The sequence below is a fragment of the Dufourea novaeangliae genome, unplaced genomic scaffold, assembly GCF_001272555.1.
Source record: "Dufourea novaeangliae isolate 0120121106 unplaced genomic scaffold, ASM127255v1 scaffold88, whole genome shotgun sequence".
NCBI lineage: Eukaryota > Metazoa > Arthropoda > Insecta > Hymenoptera > Halictidae > Dufourea > Dufourea novaeangliae.
The window spans coordinates 463634-480426 of record NW_015373960.1 but is presented as its reverse complement, the minus strand read 5'-3'; the positions used below and the strand labels follow the sequence as shown (position 1 = coordinate 480426).

Genomic DNA, 16793 nt, shown 5'->3' with positions numbered 1-16793 from the left:
GATCTACGACGGTGGATAGATGATACATGGCGTTATACGTAGAAAACACCCTGTATAGAAATCTGTCGGATCACGGGTGGTTACAGCGATCGTAGATAATAATCAACTGCATCCCGTGAGCAAATTGAGACAGAAATTTCTCCGAAGTGTCCCCTCTCGTATAATTTCCCGGGAGCTCGTTAAGTCGTTTCACCCACGACCACGAGTGACATCGTGAATCGTGAAGGGAGGGAGGGAACGAGACTCTCCGATTCGAGTCCGTGCACAGTCGAGAGAGCATTCTATCCGGGGGGATCATTAGTTTCGAGTCTCCGTCGGTGGTACCGGCTCGAATGGCGAATTTAAAAGAAATCCCCCGGACAAGCGGTTTCGTGTAACCGAGAGATCCACGGATGCTTCTCCCGGTGGACCTTCCTCGGTTTCTCCTTCGTCACCCCCGCTGGTCCCCCCTTCCTCTGGCTTGTCTGCCTCCTTCTCCGCCGACTGGTATCCTTGTCACGAAGCTCGCTGTTGCGGTAGATCGTGTCCTTGAGCGGTACATCTCCAGTTCTTCCTCGAGGTCCTTTTACCTTCCTCGTCCGTGTTCTTCTGCCGGTGCTCCTCCACGGTGTTGCTACTCGGCGGGTTGCTCCATCGGCCGGGTTCTTTCGCTTCGCAGCTCGCCTATTCCTGGCCACTCCATTTGCATCGGCCAACAAGAAGAGGCCAACAAAGAGGACAAGGAGGGGTTAGGGAGGAAGAGGGGGATGGAGAGGATGAGGAAGGATGCCGAGGAGGGGCCGAGATCCGCTTAGACGGGTTGAAAAATCGTGAAACACGAAAGCTGGGACCGCTCGTGCATCGCGAGGGAAGACGACAAAATGTCGCGGGGTACGGTTTTACATGGCCGTTGGCTACGTAATATCTCCTCGCCGGGTGCAACCGGCGACCGGATGCTGCGTCGCAAGGCTACGATCGTTTCGCGGTTAAACTCGTGTCTTGAATTTGCAACCGCCAGTTTCTCTTGCACGTTGCCAGGAATCTTGATAAGCCTGGACTTCACGGATGCCGGGTCGTTTGCTTTTTACGCGGGTCGTGCTTCGGGTTCTCTTATTTTGCCGGAGGTGTATCGTGGATCGCTGCGCAATAACCACGGAAACTTTGCGGATCGTTTCACTTGGCAAACTTTCTTCCAGCGGCTCCGATAAATTCTATACCGAGTCGAGACCGCGCAGCTGCGGCTGAACTGCAACTGCAACACCGACCACCCCCGTGTTTCGAATGCCGGGCCGCGATGTCCTCGGAACTTTTACCACGTGCAAACTCGCGTAGGTACCCGAGTCACGTTAGGTCGCCACTGTACCGCCGATCTAACGGGCCACCCGCAGTCATCTCGCGCCACGATTCTGCATATTATGCCCAGCAACCCTTCCCGGGAGTAACTCGATTGCGGTTTCTCGTCCGGCGACAACGCGCGTACCATTGTCTTCCGACGGGCTTCCGTGATTCTCTTGGATGCCACATAACGGACCCTCGTGTTCCCGGATCGTTACAAACTGAACAGTAATGTTAACAAACTGTAGGTACAGCAGGCGCTTGTACTGCCTTATTTCTTGCAAACGTAGCCTTCTTCGTGTTCTATTCAACGCGGGCTGGATCGTGGGATGAAAAAGATACCTTGACTTTTTGAACCGAGAAATTGTTTCTGTAATTCGAGTCTTCGCTAGAAATTCGATGGATCTCCAACTGCTCCCAGTGATCTGTTTGTCTTTGGTAAGTCATTAAGTACCTACCTTCCGTGAGACATCTACCTATTTCACGTTTCCTGGAGAATACTTTGTTTCGCGAACGCTCCCTCGAAGCATGTCGTTCCATCGGCCGACTAAACACAGTAATTCCCTGGGGAAAAAATCGCCAGAAGGTATCAAAGTAGGGGGTTGCAAACCGATGGCGTCGTCTGTTGCGAGTTTCTACGAAAGACGAGTCCTTCGGCCGGAGATAAATGCCCGTTCAACTGGCAATTTACCGCACTCTCCGAGGGACAATAATCGCGGAGATTCGTAGTTTCTGTGGATGGATTGCAAAAAGGGGAATGCTTCATTCAACTTTGAAGTGCGCGTGTACACTGTCGATGTGGAATTTATCGAAAGGGATTATCGGTTTACGGGGACAGGAACGCGTTCGTTTGCACCGATAAACCATTAATCCATTGACGCAATCCTATCGATACAAATGGCAGCTTGGTTTTCGCGGAACAGAAAAGACGAGAGGAACAAAGACGGTCACGGTCGATCGCTACGATTCTTGCGATCTGTCATTCCGACCGGCCAACGAAGCGTAACGATTCGCGAAGAATCGAAGAAAGACTTCAGGATCGTTGCTTTCCTGGGATCTCGATACTTCGCGATACCACAAGGAATTTTCACCGGAGTTATTTTTTGCAATTTTTTTTTTTTTGCTCGACATCGTCACGTACATCCGGCTGATTTTAGTTCACGGAGACGAGCTACGAATCAACGATCGCTCCGAATATGTACCAAGCGTGTCGTTGATTTCAGCCATTGCCCTCGATATTTGTTCGGAGGTTAATACTCTCAGGAGCAGCGTTCGCCGTGACGATTAAATTTGCATGGAAAACGAAGACGTCGTCACCACGCTGACACACGACAGCCGGACGTCTGGATGTTACGTCGCGTCGCGTCGACGACATGGCATCGCAGAGAGGAGCCGTCAGGCTGGAATAGAGTTCTTATTCCAGCTTTTAATGCCTCAACGACCGCCCCTTCGAAGACGATCCCCGTTTCTGTCGACTCGAGTAGCACGAACGCATTGCCGCTTCCAATTAAAGTATTTTACCATTAATGATCCCGCGGCATGGTTGACTGTATCTCGAAGGAACGATCGGATAAATCGATCGGACGTCGCGTCGTCTAAATAACATTATTCCCGACGTAAGAGGACAATCGATTAAGACCATAATTAATGGATTAAGTCGAGATAGTTAATCGGATCTATGTAGCTAAGTAAACCGCACACGTCGACCGGATAGAGCTTAATGGAACGAATAGACTTCCGGCTGAAACGGGTTGGTCGAAAGGACAGATGAGAGCAATCTATTTCGAGCGAATTTCGAGACAAGAATTTGACCTCCGAAATTATTATTCTCTTGGAAAAATAGATTCCGGACAAGGTCGTTGCACCATGCACCTTTTCTACGAGCAGAAAACCGTACAAATAATCATATTTCTTTCTTCGTCCCCATCGTCCTTCGATTTCTTCCTTTCCTTCTTTCTTCGTTCTCTGTTCGCCTCCCCAGCCCCGTTCGCCGCGACTTGAAACGACCACGAAGACGACGACAACAAAGTCGACAACCACGACGAAGCAGCCGCTAATTACTTGCAAGATTTATCGAGTTCGGTCCACGCTCACTGGATCGATCGTTATCACCGGAGGAGAGCTCTCCTGCCTAGACGAACCCTCGAGTTCGTTGGTTCGTCCGCGCGACGGGGATGAACATGTTCGTCGATGAAAGTATATGTATGTATCGCGCACAATAATTAGGGCTCGTTTACGTGGATAACTTCATCGGTCGTCCGAGTATATCCAAGCCTTGTAGGGAACGCTGCTCGTATATTCGCGTTAAATATGCAATCGAAGCGCTCCTCGTCCAATGGAGACTAGCCAATTCCGTCGATTCATTTATTGGTTGCTATTAAAAAGCCGGGGACACGTAAGGGAAATAAATTAAATTTCACCGTCCAGTAAGTTATTTAGTATTCAATAAATCATCTTTATTAACATTGATGATAAGGATAAAAGAGGATAGGTCCCCATTAGTGTACAAAGGTATCAATGCTGAAATAGTTACATAAAATGCACATATGTTTATAACAGACACGTCACAAAGTTATGATACTTTTTATAAGTTTCATTAAACTCTCGACATAATTCATTTATAAGAAGCACAGAACTCAACGACTTTTGAATAAATCTCTTATATCTATTTCGAGGGGATCCACTTGGCTCCTCCGCTGTTACTTCCACTGCCATCACCTTCTTCGTCTCATTATTTATGAATCTACTACCGTTCTACCGTTCGCCATCGCGAAGCTGCACTCGTAAATCAGATTCTCGGAGTTCACCGTTGCGAGGATCGTGGCGCGATAACCCAGCGAACACCAACCGTTGCTGCCATTGTCGTCGCCGCGGCGAGGATCGATCTAATGTCTTTGCTCGCCGCTGAAAAGCTGTCGAGGATCACGGTACTTATCTGTTTAAGGAAACGAACAGAAACATTGGAATAATAAGCGAGACTCCGCGAGGATCAGAGGTTAGAGATCCTTGCGCTTCGGGAAGACGGAGATCGGGAAATTTACAGGCGACAGACGGTTCGTTTTACCGTTCGATCCACACCCACGTGGCCTCTGGTTCCCCTCGGCTAACGATGGATTTATTTCTCGCGACCGGTTGCGTGGGACAAATCTTTACGCTCGTGCGAACGTTCTCCCCACCCTTTCCCCTAAAGGTGATCGATTCATCACGAACGCAGAGGCACTGTCGTGACGGGAAACGCTGCACCGATGCCACGAAATGGCCCCGAGCCAGCAAGGACGAGGATCCACGGTCCCCGTTTTGCAATCGCGAGATCAGCCGCGAGTAAAATATGCAAATAACAATCGTCCTGCCGGAAATAATAGGTGGGGCGAAATTAGCCGACAGATATCAATATTTTCAAACCGATCTGGCATCCTGCTGCGTTGCCAAATTTGTCGTTCAGAAAATTTTAATTATGTTACAACTTACCCCTTGTTACAACCTGCCCCGGTTTCCCCTACCTACATTTCGAGATTCGAATGTCAAACTAACCATAATTCGCATTATTTGTCGTCGTGTATTAATTGATTCGAGACGATCCGAACACGTTCATCGTAGTAACAAGATACAATCTAAGAATACCGATCGCGTACCGGAAGACTGAAATACGCGGTGGTCTCGAAGCAATCGTGAAAAGGTTCGATCGAACGGTTCGAAGACTCGTTAGCGAGGAGCACGTCGCGGAACCAAACGGACAAGCACTCGCGGCGCCGTTTTCGCGGTGAAGAAGACTACGTGCGAGGGGAGCCATTACTTAATCCAAGCAACGGTGACGTTACAAGCAGCATAAATCTGCATGCTCCGGTAGTGGTACGCTCGCGGGATCTTCCTGCCGCGGTCGTACCCTCGAAGTGTTTATCTAGCCCCGCTGGACTCGGATTTATTTTCCACTCGCTGTGACCCGACGGCTTGGGAGCCTGAATGTCACTCGAATTATGTAGATGGGAACACGATGGAAACGATTGTCCATACGGCGATTCGTCGCTTGAAAATTCTCGAAAGGAGGCTGACGGTCGTACAATTTCCTCGGACATCGTCCATGCACCGTTACCATCCGCGTAATTTGTCCGTAATCGTCATCACAAATAACCGTCGATCGACACACTTTTGAAACGCCCGATTTGATGGGACGGGGAACGGGAACGCTTAGGATCACTTCGAAGTCAAAGACCTCCGCGCGTACCTGTGTGTTCCTCTCGTAGGAGAACAAAGTTATTTCGTTCGGTAAGCGGTAGTTGTTACATTACTCGAATAACTATTCTCGAATGTGTTTTCTCCAGATGTCTTTCTCGGGTAGACGGTTAACACATTCGGGACGTGGCCTAAAGAAATGAATTGATCATTTTTTATGTTCTTAGTGTCAGTATGTCGTTGCAAGTATTCTAAAAGGCATTTAATGATAGAAAATGTTTTTTTTATCACATTATTTAATTGAAACTATAGTTTCCATCCGTACCGAATGCGTTGAATCGTGTTCGAGGAGAAGTTACGAAGACGATCGTCTCTTGTTTCGCGAGCCAGCGTAGGTACACGTATCCGGTGCACGACCGCGAACGATTTCGCAGGCGTTCATTTTCCAGAACACTGTGTAATTGATTCTTCACGGGCACGGAAGATGCCATCGCGTAATTGCGCGGACCGATCGCCGCGAGACCTCCGTGTAATCCGGACGAGATCGACTCGACTCAACCAGTCACTTTGTAATTACCCACCGACAAGAAATACCCGATTCTATCGTAATAAGTGCCGGTGATCCACGCTTATCTCGCGTAATGATTACCCATTTACCGGGATCGCTGGATTTAATTAAAACGATGTCGTGTCGGATGCTCCTAGTCCTCTGCGTCGCCGCAAGGGAGCGACACTTATCGCTTCCTGTTCTTTTACAATGCGCTTTTTAAAAGACTCCCGATTCAACGTTGCATCGATTGGGATTATTCCACTCGAGAATCTATTAACATTAAATCGAACGTATGATCCTGTTAACTGTCGACGTCGAGGTGGAAGTTTCAAAACTCTGCTCAGTAGGGGCAACAAGGCGATTACAATGCTCGTTAGCGTTGTTATTCCCATCGCAGCCTGAAAAATCGTCCACGGAAGAACGCGTCGCTCGCCGTGCGCCTCTTCTACATAGATATAATTAAACCGCCACACGGTTCGTTCGTTTAATGAACGCTAGATAGCATTTAATTGCCAGGCATCGCGTCGTCCGGGCGCGGGACACGGTTTTTCTTCGAAGGCATGAAAACCTTTGGTCGCTTGCTCGCCCGTACGCAATAAATCTTCTAAGGCGTACTGTTTAATATTGATGATTCAATCGGTTCCTGGCCGGGCCGACCGTCCGGCAATAAGGCCGGGGAATCTTTGAAAACCAGTTCGTTACCGGTGAACGAGTTAATAAGGAGGATAGATTCGCCCGTGGCGATCTCGACGGTCGACGAGTCCCAAGGATGCAGGGGAGCGGCTCTGCTAAACCGGAGCGCATTTGTTACGAGATCATTGTGCCTAGTCACGACTCTCCGGGAACGAAAACCAAGACAAATGGAAATCCGTTCGCCGGGGCCGGGTCCATGGCGGCGGTCGTGATTCACGAAGCGATTTCGAGCTCGGGGATAGCCCCGACGATACACAGTCGCCGAGAGCCAGGACCTTTCATAAGGAGGATAATTAAATGGCTGGAACTACGGCGAAGGGATGCTCGACGCAGGATAACAATTAGGGTGCTGGAAAGAATCCGAGGATCGCCAGGCGGGACGATTTTTATGGACCTGACTGCATCTAGCACGGTAATCGGCAACGTTGCGTCCCGTTGGCCCCGAGAGTTATTTTCATATTAATAATCGGAATACGAAATTATCGGATATGCTTAACGAGGAATACTTAACGAGGCCTACGAAATTACGAAAACAATGCCTCGATGGAAAAATGTTTGTACGATCTTGTTAAGATTCCTCTTATCGTGGAAACGTACCCACGGGAACGAACCGAGCTACGGAGATCGCTTTTATTAGAACCTTCGCCTCCTAATAAAAAGGAGACGGCAAACGGAGGGCTCCGGAAGCGGCGTAGTTCGCGGAACGAAATACCGGAAACGGCTATATCCCCCCACTGGTAGGGCCTTGAAAAGCCGTGGAACATCTCGCGAGAACTCGTCGGCCGGGTTGCTTGCTCGTATCGCGGAGGGACCGGTTGTGACGTAAAGGTCAGGGATCCGTGCGCGCGCGGAACGACTTTTCCTGCGGGCGTAACGACCGGGGACAATGAGCTGCAAGAAATTCGCACGTGTATACCCCGCGAAGTAATCGCGCGCACCTTGTTGGTCTTTCTGCTCTTACGAACAATCACGCCGTTTCTTTCGATCGCCCGAGGCGTTTTGCGATTGAAATGTCACCTCATCGATTTGTGATCGTAGAAATCGTCAACGAGCCGCCAGTCAAATTTCAGACGTAGTCGTTAAAACGTTCCGACCGTTCTGGAAGTATCTGCCGCCTGAAAGTTTTCCCGGGACCTGGAGGAAGTCGAGGTCAGAAATATCAGCGTTCCCATATGTTGTGGAAATCCCACGCGTTTGACGGGAACGTGTCACGTATGTAAGTAGAAACGTGCTCGACGTCGCATAGGTGGTGTCCTGTGACCGAAGGAAAGTTCGTCGCGTTACAGTTCGAAACTGTAACGTGACGATAACGCAGCGAGTTCCTTCGACAGCGAACGTTCCTGGAAACATTGATTCTCTCGGGTAACACTCCTGACGTAACCGCCGGAAGAAATCCGCGGTTCTTCTCCCGGTTTCTTTCCCAGCCGACCGCGGCGAGAGCATTAATCTTCGTAACAGTGCATCAACCCATCCGCCAAGTGAACCAAAGCGCATTCCTTATTGTTAGCGGGTGCACACGCGTGACCGCGACCGCGACTTCGCCACGGTGCTCGTGACTGGGTGACTCGTGAGGGCAACGCCGCGGCAGCAACTTCGTAACCTTGAACGTGGCCGAAGCTCGTGAAAGACCAGTTGGAGCACACGTTTGTTCTCGTGTAATTTGCTCATCTTTCGCGACGGTTCGAAGATGTTTTCATGCGACACGAAGCTCGTCGACGGCAGAGACGAGATATAAAAATAGCATGCAATGCAATTTTCTGTCCCATTCTTCGTGGGCGTCGGAAGACCCTGCACCATTTCAGTATTCCATTCCTTGGTAGCGAAATCACAGGTGTGCGTGTGACTGCGGATTTTTCATGCAAAATCAAAGTTTTTCCCTCTTAAGTATCTTATTGGATTCAGAGTAAAATAGAAAATTCGTTGGATCTGATGAAATTTTTGTTTTTTATTGTGTTTCACAGAACCCTATAGGCTACAAATGCATAAAATCCGCAGTTTAGTCATTACGGTGTCGAACGTAATTCCTAAAGTTGGAAACTTTTATGTGGAGTGGACACCAAGTCCCATAAGATGTTAGGTCTATTAGATCTCTTCTATATTCTTATATCTCGTCTGTGCCGACGGCAATGGGAAGGAGGAGGTATATGTAGGTCGAACAGCTGACCTCGCTACGACCCGAGACAAAGTTCTCCTCTTCTGTTACACGGTCCTCGGTTATCCCAGGCTCGATGACCTCAAACCGAGGCTACGAAATGCCATCCTCCGGAGGCCTAACGGCGCAGTTTATTGCATTACGTTCATTTCACCCGAGCAATCTCGCGTCATTTACGTGCTGCCGCAATTACCAGAGGGTAGGCCGTACGACCCGGAACGTGTATCAAGGTTTTTACCGGTCGCGCCGCTTGGGACGGAATGTCTTCCAGCAACGCCTGACTCCGGCGAAACGTGACAATGGAAAAAAACGATGGAGTCAGAAATTGTTCCACGCATGGAAAACTAAAATCGGGAGGGGCAATTGTAACGAGCCGGAGGTACGCGCGTACAAACAGGATTCCGATAACGGGGCGAAAGAAAGGGACGCGCGTAAAGCTGCAAAATACCGATCCTTACACGGCTGCTCGGTCCGAGGGACGCGACCGTGAATCGCTCAATCGACCGCGGAGAAAAACGTGGACGGGGTAGATAGAGGAAGTTATCGATCGTAAATACGTTTTCTTCGGCTCGCAATCGGAATCGAAGGAGATGGCCAGGCACGAAGGAGGAACAGCAGATAGAAAAGCGAGAGGGAAGCTCGGTGTAAGAGCGGAGAGAAGAAATCGGTAGGTGGTAGCAGCGAAAAGGGTGCGAAAAACAAGAAAACGAAGAAATCATGGAAACAAGTCGCTTGGTAAAACACAATCTGTCTACACACACACACACAATCTCGAGCGACTTGCTCGAATCAGGATCGTCTTTTAGTACTTTTATGAAACGGACTCGCTTGATCGGCTGTAAACGTTTTATTCTTCGGGGGATTGATTTACGTGGACTTTATACCGCATACTAAAGGGTGTCTCGGCAAGAACTTGAATTTTAAATAAATTAAAAAACACATTAATTTAATTGTTTTTTTACATTTTATTATCGATGTCTTCAGAGTTATGAATGACAATAAACACGAAATAAAATGTCGGTTAATTGACCACCGTTGGTCTGGTGGCAAGGTATGTATTCTTTTGACGAAATTTCGCAGTACGTTTTGGAGTAAGGGCCGGTGGATTTCACGAATTTGACGTTCAATTTCTTCTTTGACGAAACAGACGAAAATTGAATATCGTGAATTCGGTGCAATGTAGAATTCTTTTCGTTACTTTATAAGTATCTATATTAAGTTCGAGGCTAAGCGCGTTCGCTACGCGCACGGAACTCCGGTTGAAAAACCGTTTCAGATGCGCGAACGTATTTCATTACTCGTGCCGGTTACGCGCGTCGTCAGGCGTGCGTGCGCGTGAAATTCATTAAGCCGGCTCGCATAAGAATCAAGTCCGCGCGAGAACCGAGGACAACAGGGGGGATCATCGGGCGGAATCTAATTAAGTTTGTAACCGAGATCCGTCGGTTCTGTTACAGATGGGTTCGTCTGCGATCGGCACGATGGCGACTCTAGCCGCGAGCGTGATGCTTCTGACCTTGGTCACCGTCTCTCGAGCTGCTCTGGGTGAGTGTACAACGATGTATACGTATTAACCTACACCGTTTCGTTTAGAGCACGGACGAATAGAAACCGTGGCGCGCAGTGGTACAGAACGCCGATTTAGGAGTTCAGAAGCTTACTTTCGGTATGAAAATTAGTTTTGAAATTTTTTACACCCAAATTACATAAGCTTCCGAACTCCTAAATAGGCGTCCTGTACCGCTGTACGTCGTGGCGACGAGACGCAACAACGTTCGATTATTTCGATGTTGTTTTTTCATTGTTTTCAAACTGAAAAATTTGTTCGCGTTTCAGCCAGGACAGCGTTCGAGAAGCTGACCGACTATGATTACCGCGGGAACACGTATTACAGCGTACGAAATCTATCGTTGTACGAGTGTCAAGGATGGTGCAGAGAAGAGGCCGAGTGTCAAGCGGCGGCGTTCTCGTTCGTGGTGAATCCTTTGGCGCCTATGCAAGACACTCTCTGCCAGCTGCAGAACGAGACATCGGCTACGAATCCCGCGGCGCAGCCGCAGAGAGCCGTGAACATGTACTACATGACGAAGCTTCAGATCAGATCAGGTGAGAGCAAACTGCAAAGTACAGAGCTGTTTTCATTAACATAACCCGTGGCGACGATAGGGCATCGAAGCGGGGGAACGTTGTTCGATGGTGGTTTTTTAAAGAATACGTAATCCCCGCACACCTGTTTCCAATGGTCGGTCCTTCGAGGGCCTGAACGGTCCGGTATAATCGAGCCACCAGCAGCACGACTTCGTTAATGAACTTTAATACCCTCGCACCTCCCGCGGTCCCTTGTGCCGGCGACCAAAACCCTTTGGAGGTCGATGGGAACAAAGGCGGCCAACGGGACGCAGGACAGGTCAAAGAAAAATCCCGCAATAGGCGAAGGGGCTGAGGGAAACGAGCCAGAGGACCGGAAAGGTGCGATAATCCAGGTTTCGATGCTAGTGGCGAAGTCGCTTGGGAGCAGGTAGATGTGCAAATAAACGGGACAAGCCGATAGCTAATAGCTACTGGTGGGAAAGAGGATTGTTTGGCTGGGTCGCCTCGCTTTGCCTCCGAGCCCCACGACAATGCGTAGACAATATTCTTCGAATTTTCCGTTTTGCGTGGATGGAATCTCTGCTTATGGCTACTGGTATCTATAATACTTTGCATTATCAAAATGGCACTGGCATCGTTGAAATGAAATAAAGATTAAAGTTCGCGACCTAAACGAATCGAAACGTTCGGAACGCGTTCTTTTTAAATTTCATCCCTCGAGTTTTGAAATTTATAGAACGCGTTTTTGTCTCGAGTAACTTTCATGAGATGGCATCGGGTCTGCGATCTCTGGACACACTTGAAAGAAGAGCCTTCGTTCCGAAGACAGACGGTCAGATTTTCACCCAGACAAGAAAGTCTACAAATTTGCCAAAGAGGGGGCCTGGTGGTGGCGGCAAACAATGAAGGATCTGCTGGTACCTTTCGGATGGTGTGAAGGATGCTTTAAGCACGGTCGCCGCTGTAAACAGGTACCTGCAGACACCCCGGAGGTGTCGAAAAGATCCCGAGGGGGTCTAAGAAACCCCTAATATTGGTTTAACGAGCCTGCTGGTATATATACCTATATACGGTCCTTCAACTTTCCTCACCGGGGTTGGTCGTAAAACCCCACTTGGGGCTCGGGTCATGCTTGAAAGAACCACGAGGAATTTCGAGGAAGGTTTCCGTTTCGCTTCCAAACGCACGATTGCCCCCTATACAGGCGCCTGGTCAAGCTTCAAATGAACCTGCACCCTTGACGGGCAGACCGGATATAACACAGGATAAATCGACGGTCTCGTTCCTTTCGTTCGGTTCATCCTGGTCCCCTAAAATTTCTCCGTGTCCCCGCCTAAAGGAATTGTCATGGAATCTACGAAACATAATTTGCTAATCCGCTACTCGTTGTTATTAAACCCCCACGGTGCTTATCCGCTCGTTCTTCTGCTGCCAATTTCCATTCGAAGTTGGTCTTCCCTTAAAATAACTTTCAGAACGAACGAAACGAGACTCCGTCATCGAGGTCTCGACACGTTGAGAATTCGCACGGCCGCCGTCGATCAGCTACCAGCCAGTCTATACCGTGAAACGTTGGCTAGCGCGAAATTTACGTAACGCCCGCGCCCTGTATCCACGTCGTTTAATTCGAGAAACGAGACGGCTCGCGGCGACAATCAATTCTGGCGGTTTCGTGAGTCACAAACGACAGGGTTCAACGTCGCGTCTGTTCACTGCCAGCTAAAATCACTATTGTATTTACAGCTAGCGGAGATCACGAATCGCGTACACTCGTCGTTTTCAGGATCGTCTTCAGGACGTCCGAAAATATGCCCTCTCGCAGAAACAACTTCGCAGTTTATTTTTACAAACTGCCGCCGCGATGTTCAAGGAACGTGTCGGAATCCAGCTAAAACAGAGTTTTTATCAAATTTTTTTTCGCAGGCGTGCACGGCGTATAGCTGACGGGAATCGGGAAAATATCGAAGAGGATGCCAACGAATGGGAACAAGTGGGAACGTATGGGAATGCCAAGTTACGCGTTCCCTTTGGCAAGCATCAAGCATCGTGAAAAAGACCGCTTGTATATACGCGCATCACAGTAAAAGACGATGCCTGAGTACCGAAGGAACAGCCGGTGCCATTGTATCGGCGAGTATTTCGGTGGTCGTCAATCTGTCGGGCGCGATCAGGAATTCGCACGGTCGCGGTGAATCATTCCGTGTCGGAGTCACGCGTCCGTTCATTGGCACCATCTCGTCGTCGTCCTCGTAAATACTCGTCCTCGTCGTCGTCGGCGACATTAGCTCGAAATATATTCCCAGTTCCCTGCCAAAAACCGTGCGTGCTCGTGCGTCAGAGACCGGATCGGACGAGAACGCTCGACTGAGGGGGCATGCCAAGTCACATGTTGCTCGTGATTTTGGCATTCGCTCGTATTCCCGTGCTCTCCTCGCGCCGTCGCGTCGTTGCGTTCCCGTGATCGACCAACCGCGAAATTCGCCACACTTCCTCGGATCTGCCGGATGCATAACTGTTTCCCGATCGCCGGTATCCTTGCCTCGGTTTTATCGCGAATGCCGACCTTCTATTTTTCTCTTTCACGCAGCCGTGGTTACCCTCCTCTTCCCAGTCTTCCAGTTATATTCGGAGAGCTAACGAATGCATATGGTAAATAGCTCCTGCGAGCGTTAATTCAGCGGTTCTCAGCCGGACTGCGATCTAAACCATGCGGTACACCCGCGACCAAACTCGGTTGCCAACGCGATGCCAAACTTCGTACCGATGACTCCTACTTTGTATCGACTGTCATATGTAGGAGAGCAGGTGGTGTCTGAAAATCATATTACATAAACAAGCATTATGCAAGCGCGTCGAATTCCCTGCAACTCGTGTACGGTTTGTCAGGTGTGCAAGCGTGTCGCGTCTGCGGTCAGGCGTATCCACGTGTCCTGCCAATCTGTAAACAAAAATGTTTCGCGCGTCATTCAACTATAAACAGCTTGTGGATGGTCGGTGAAATTGTTCGCGTCGATTCAAGGGAATATTCGAATCTCACGATGAACATTTATGATCCTTTCAGAGAACGTATGCCTGCGACCATGGTCCTTCGAACGTGTGCCGAACAAAATGATTCGCGGTCTGGATAACGCACTGATTTATACATCGACGAAGGAGGCTTGTCTCGCGGCTTGTCTGAACGAGCATCGTTTCACTTGCCGTTCCGTCGAATACAATTACGTTACGCTCCAGTGTCACCTGAGCGACTCCGATCGAAGAACAACCGGTCAGTACGTGCAATTCGTGGACGCCCAGGGAGTCGATTACTTTGAGAATCTTTGCCTAAAAGGTATGGGGTCACACTATATATGCACTGTGAAACATTATAATCTATATTTATAGATATTATTATAATGTATATCTATACACACATATTTGTGTAATACATAGGTACCGAGATTGTAGGTTACCGTTGCGTTGATGATTTTCAGGAAAAGAGGCTTGCAAATCTCAAAGGATCTTCCAGATGCCCAGAATCGGCGTGGCCGACGATAAGGTCGCGCAGTATGCTGGCTTGCACTATTACACGGACAAAGAGCTCCAAGTTCAGAGCGAATCCGCGTGCAGATTGGCCTGCGAGATCGAAAACGAGTTCCTTTGCAGATCTTTCCTCTATCGCGGCGCCCCTCAGGGATCGGCTTACAATTGCCAGCTGTTCCATTTGGATCACTGGACTCTTCCCGATGGTCCCTCGGCGTACCTCAATGCGGAAAGACCACTGATCGATAACGGAGAGAGGGTCGGGACATATTTCGAGAACTACTGCGAAAGTAAGATTGTTGTAAATCCTGATCAGCTTCTCGCATACGTTTTCGACGTTCGTCATGTTCTCACCGAATCCTTCCAGAGGGTGCAGGACCTGCCGCGGATCCGCTTCCAGTTGTCTTCGAAACCACGGAAGATCCTACGATAAACAACCTCACGAGGAACGACATAAATTGCGACAAAACTGGTACCTGCTACGACGGTACGTAATTCTGTCGAGCGAACATCGTCTTCCGTGCACGATGTAAGTGTAAAGTGTACGCAATGTACAATACATCTAACCGAGAACCATCGTTGCAGTGTCGGTGGACTGCAAGGATACGCGGATCGCCGTTCAGGTTCGCACCAACAAACCCTTCAACGGTCGTATTTACGCCCTCGGTCGATCGGAGACATGCAACATCGACGTTCTGAACAGCGATCTTTTCAGGCTCGATCTAACAATGAGCGGCCAGGATTGTAACACTCAGAGCGTGGTAAGTGAACATACGTAGATCACGGCACAGCACCTTAATCGCTTGAAATCCACCACGTCCATACGCACGAATCCTTAGATTCTCTTCAAACTCTTTGTTTACCATGGCAGCGTGACGGTTTTCAGACTGGCATCTACTCGAACACCGTCGTCCTTCAACATCATTCCGTGGTGATGACCAAGGCCGATAAGATTTACAAGGTGAAGTGCACCTACGATATGTCCTCCAAAAACATCACCTTCGGAATGATGCCTATCAGGGACCCGGAAATGATCAGTATCACCAGCGCGCCGGAAGCCCCTCCTCCGAGGATTCGCATCCTCGACAGCAGGTCCAGAGAAGTCGAGACTGTCCGCATAGGGGACAAACTGACCTTCAGAATCGAAATCCCGGAAGACAGTGAGTTTCCGTGTTCGGTGCTCGTCAAACTTGATCGGCCGTCATCCGATCCGACGGGTTAATTAACGTTTCTCCCTCTGTACAGCTCCCTATGGTATCTTTGCTCGCAGCTGCGTCGCCATGGCGAAAGACTCGAAGAGCACGTTCCAGATCATCGACGACGAAGGGTCAGTGATATCTGTACTTTGAATATCCTGTATCCGTTACGACGAGCTTCGCGTTAGATGTTACGATAACCACGATTTTTTAAACAGATGCCCGGTCGATCCATCGATTTTCCCCAGCTTTACCCCAGACGGAAACGCTCTTCAGTCCATCTACGAGGCGTTCAGATTCACTGAATCCTACGGCGTGATCTTCCAATGCAACGTCAAATACTGTTTGGGACCCTGCGAGCCGGTAATCGAAGACACTTGAAAACTATTCGTAAGTCTGTGTCGAGCGCGAAACGACGATACGAAATCCGTTGATTGCAGGCTGTCTGCGAATGGGGACGCGAGTCGGTGGAATCGTGGGGCAAGAGGCGTCGGAGGAGCATCGCGAACGCGACGGAGGAGAAGGCGGAGGATATGACGCTGTCTCAGGAAATCCTGGTTCTCGACTTTGGCGACGAGAAGCAGTCGGACTTCTTGAAGAGCGACGCTAGCATAGACTTCAACGAAGCTGGTAATTATGCGAACGACACCTACGGTTTTTAGTTACCCTGTTGGACAAGCAAGAGAAACAAGGGAAATCTGTTACAGACAAAACGGTGACTATCGTGGAGCCATGCCCGACCAAGACATCCGTGTTGGTTCTGGGAGTGACGTGCGCTCTCCTCGTTCTAATCTACATCTCCACGATCTTCTGTTACTACATGAAGAAATGGCTTTCGCCTCGTAAAATGATGCCCTGAACACCCACTCGTCTCAAGTTCGAATCCGTGAGGAGGAGTTGCGGCGACCGGAGAGAAGAAGCGTTATTAGAGAACCCTTCGAATAAACGAGTCGAGATCGATCGCGCGCGATCAACACGAGAAGTTACTTGTTCGCGTGAAAAAATCTCAACGTCCGCGCGCACCGTTCGCGGCGTTCCTCGCGCTTCGTCGGAAATTCTTTTTCGATGAACAACAGAGTCGATTTTTTCACGCGAATTACTAGGTGAA

The 16793-nt window shown here is 49.2% G+C and overlaps 1 protein-coding gene across 1 annotated transcript; it reads left to right on the top strand.

The window, feature by feature from the left end:
• The first annotated feature begins 10336 nt into the window (after positions 1–10336).
• LOC107186434 lies at positions 10337–16544 on the top strand. Its single transcript, XM_015574293.1, has 11 exons — positions 10337–10424; positions 10716–10985; positions 14032–14298; positions 14441–14779; positions 14857–14976; positions 15075–15250; positions 15361–15649; positions 15735–15816; positions 15904–16048; positions 16126–16315; positions 16393–16544. The coding sequence occupies exons 1-11, from the start codon at positions 10337–10339 to the stop codon at positions 16542–16544; spliced, it is 2118 nt and encodes a 705-aa protein (XP_015429779.1).
• The last annotated feature ends 249 nt before the right edge of the window (positions 16545–16793 follow it).

Bases quoted from the DNA above. Each gene is read 5' to 3' on its own strand.
- LOC107186434 (XM_015574293.1), top strand. From the start codon at position 10,337: ATGGGTTCGTCTGCGATCGGCACGATGGCGACTCTAGCCGCGAGCGTG. The intron at 15,251-15,360 runs GTAAGTGAACAT...TTACCATGGCAG, and splicing joins ATTGTAACACTCAGAGCGTG to CGTGACGGTTTTCAGACTGG. The intron at 16,316-16,392 runs GTAATTATGCGA...AATCTGTTACAG, and splicing joins CATAGACTTCAACGAAGCTG to ACAAAACGGTGACTATCGTG.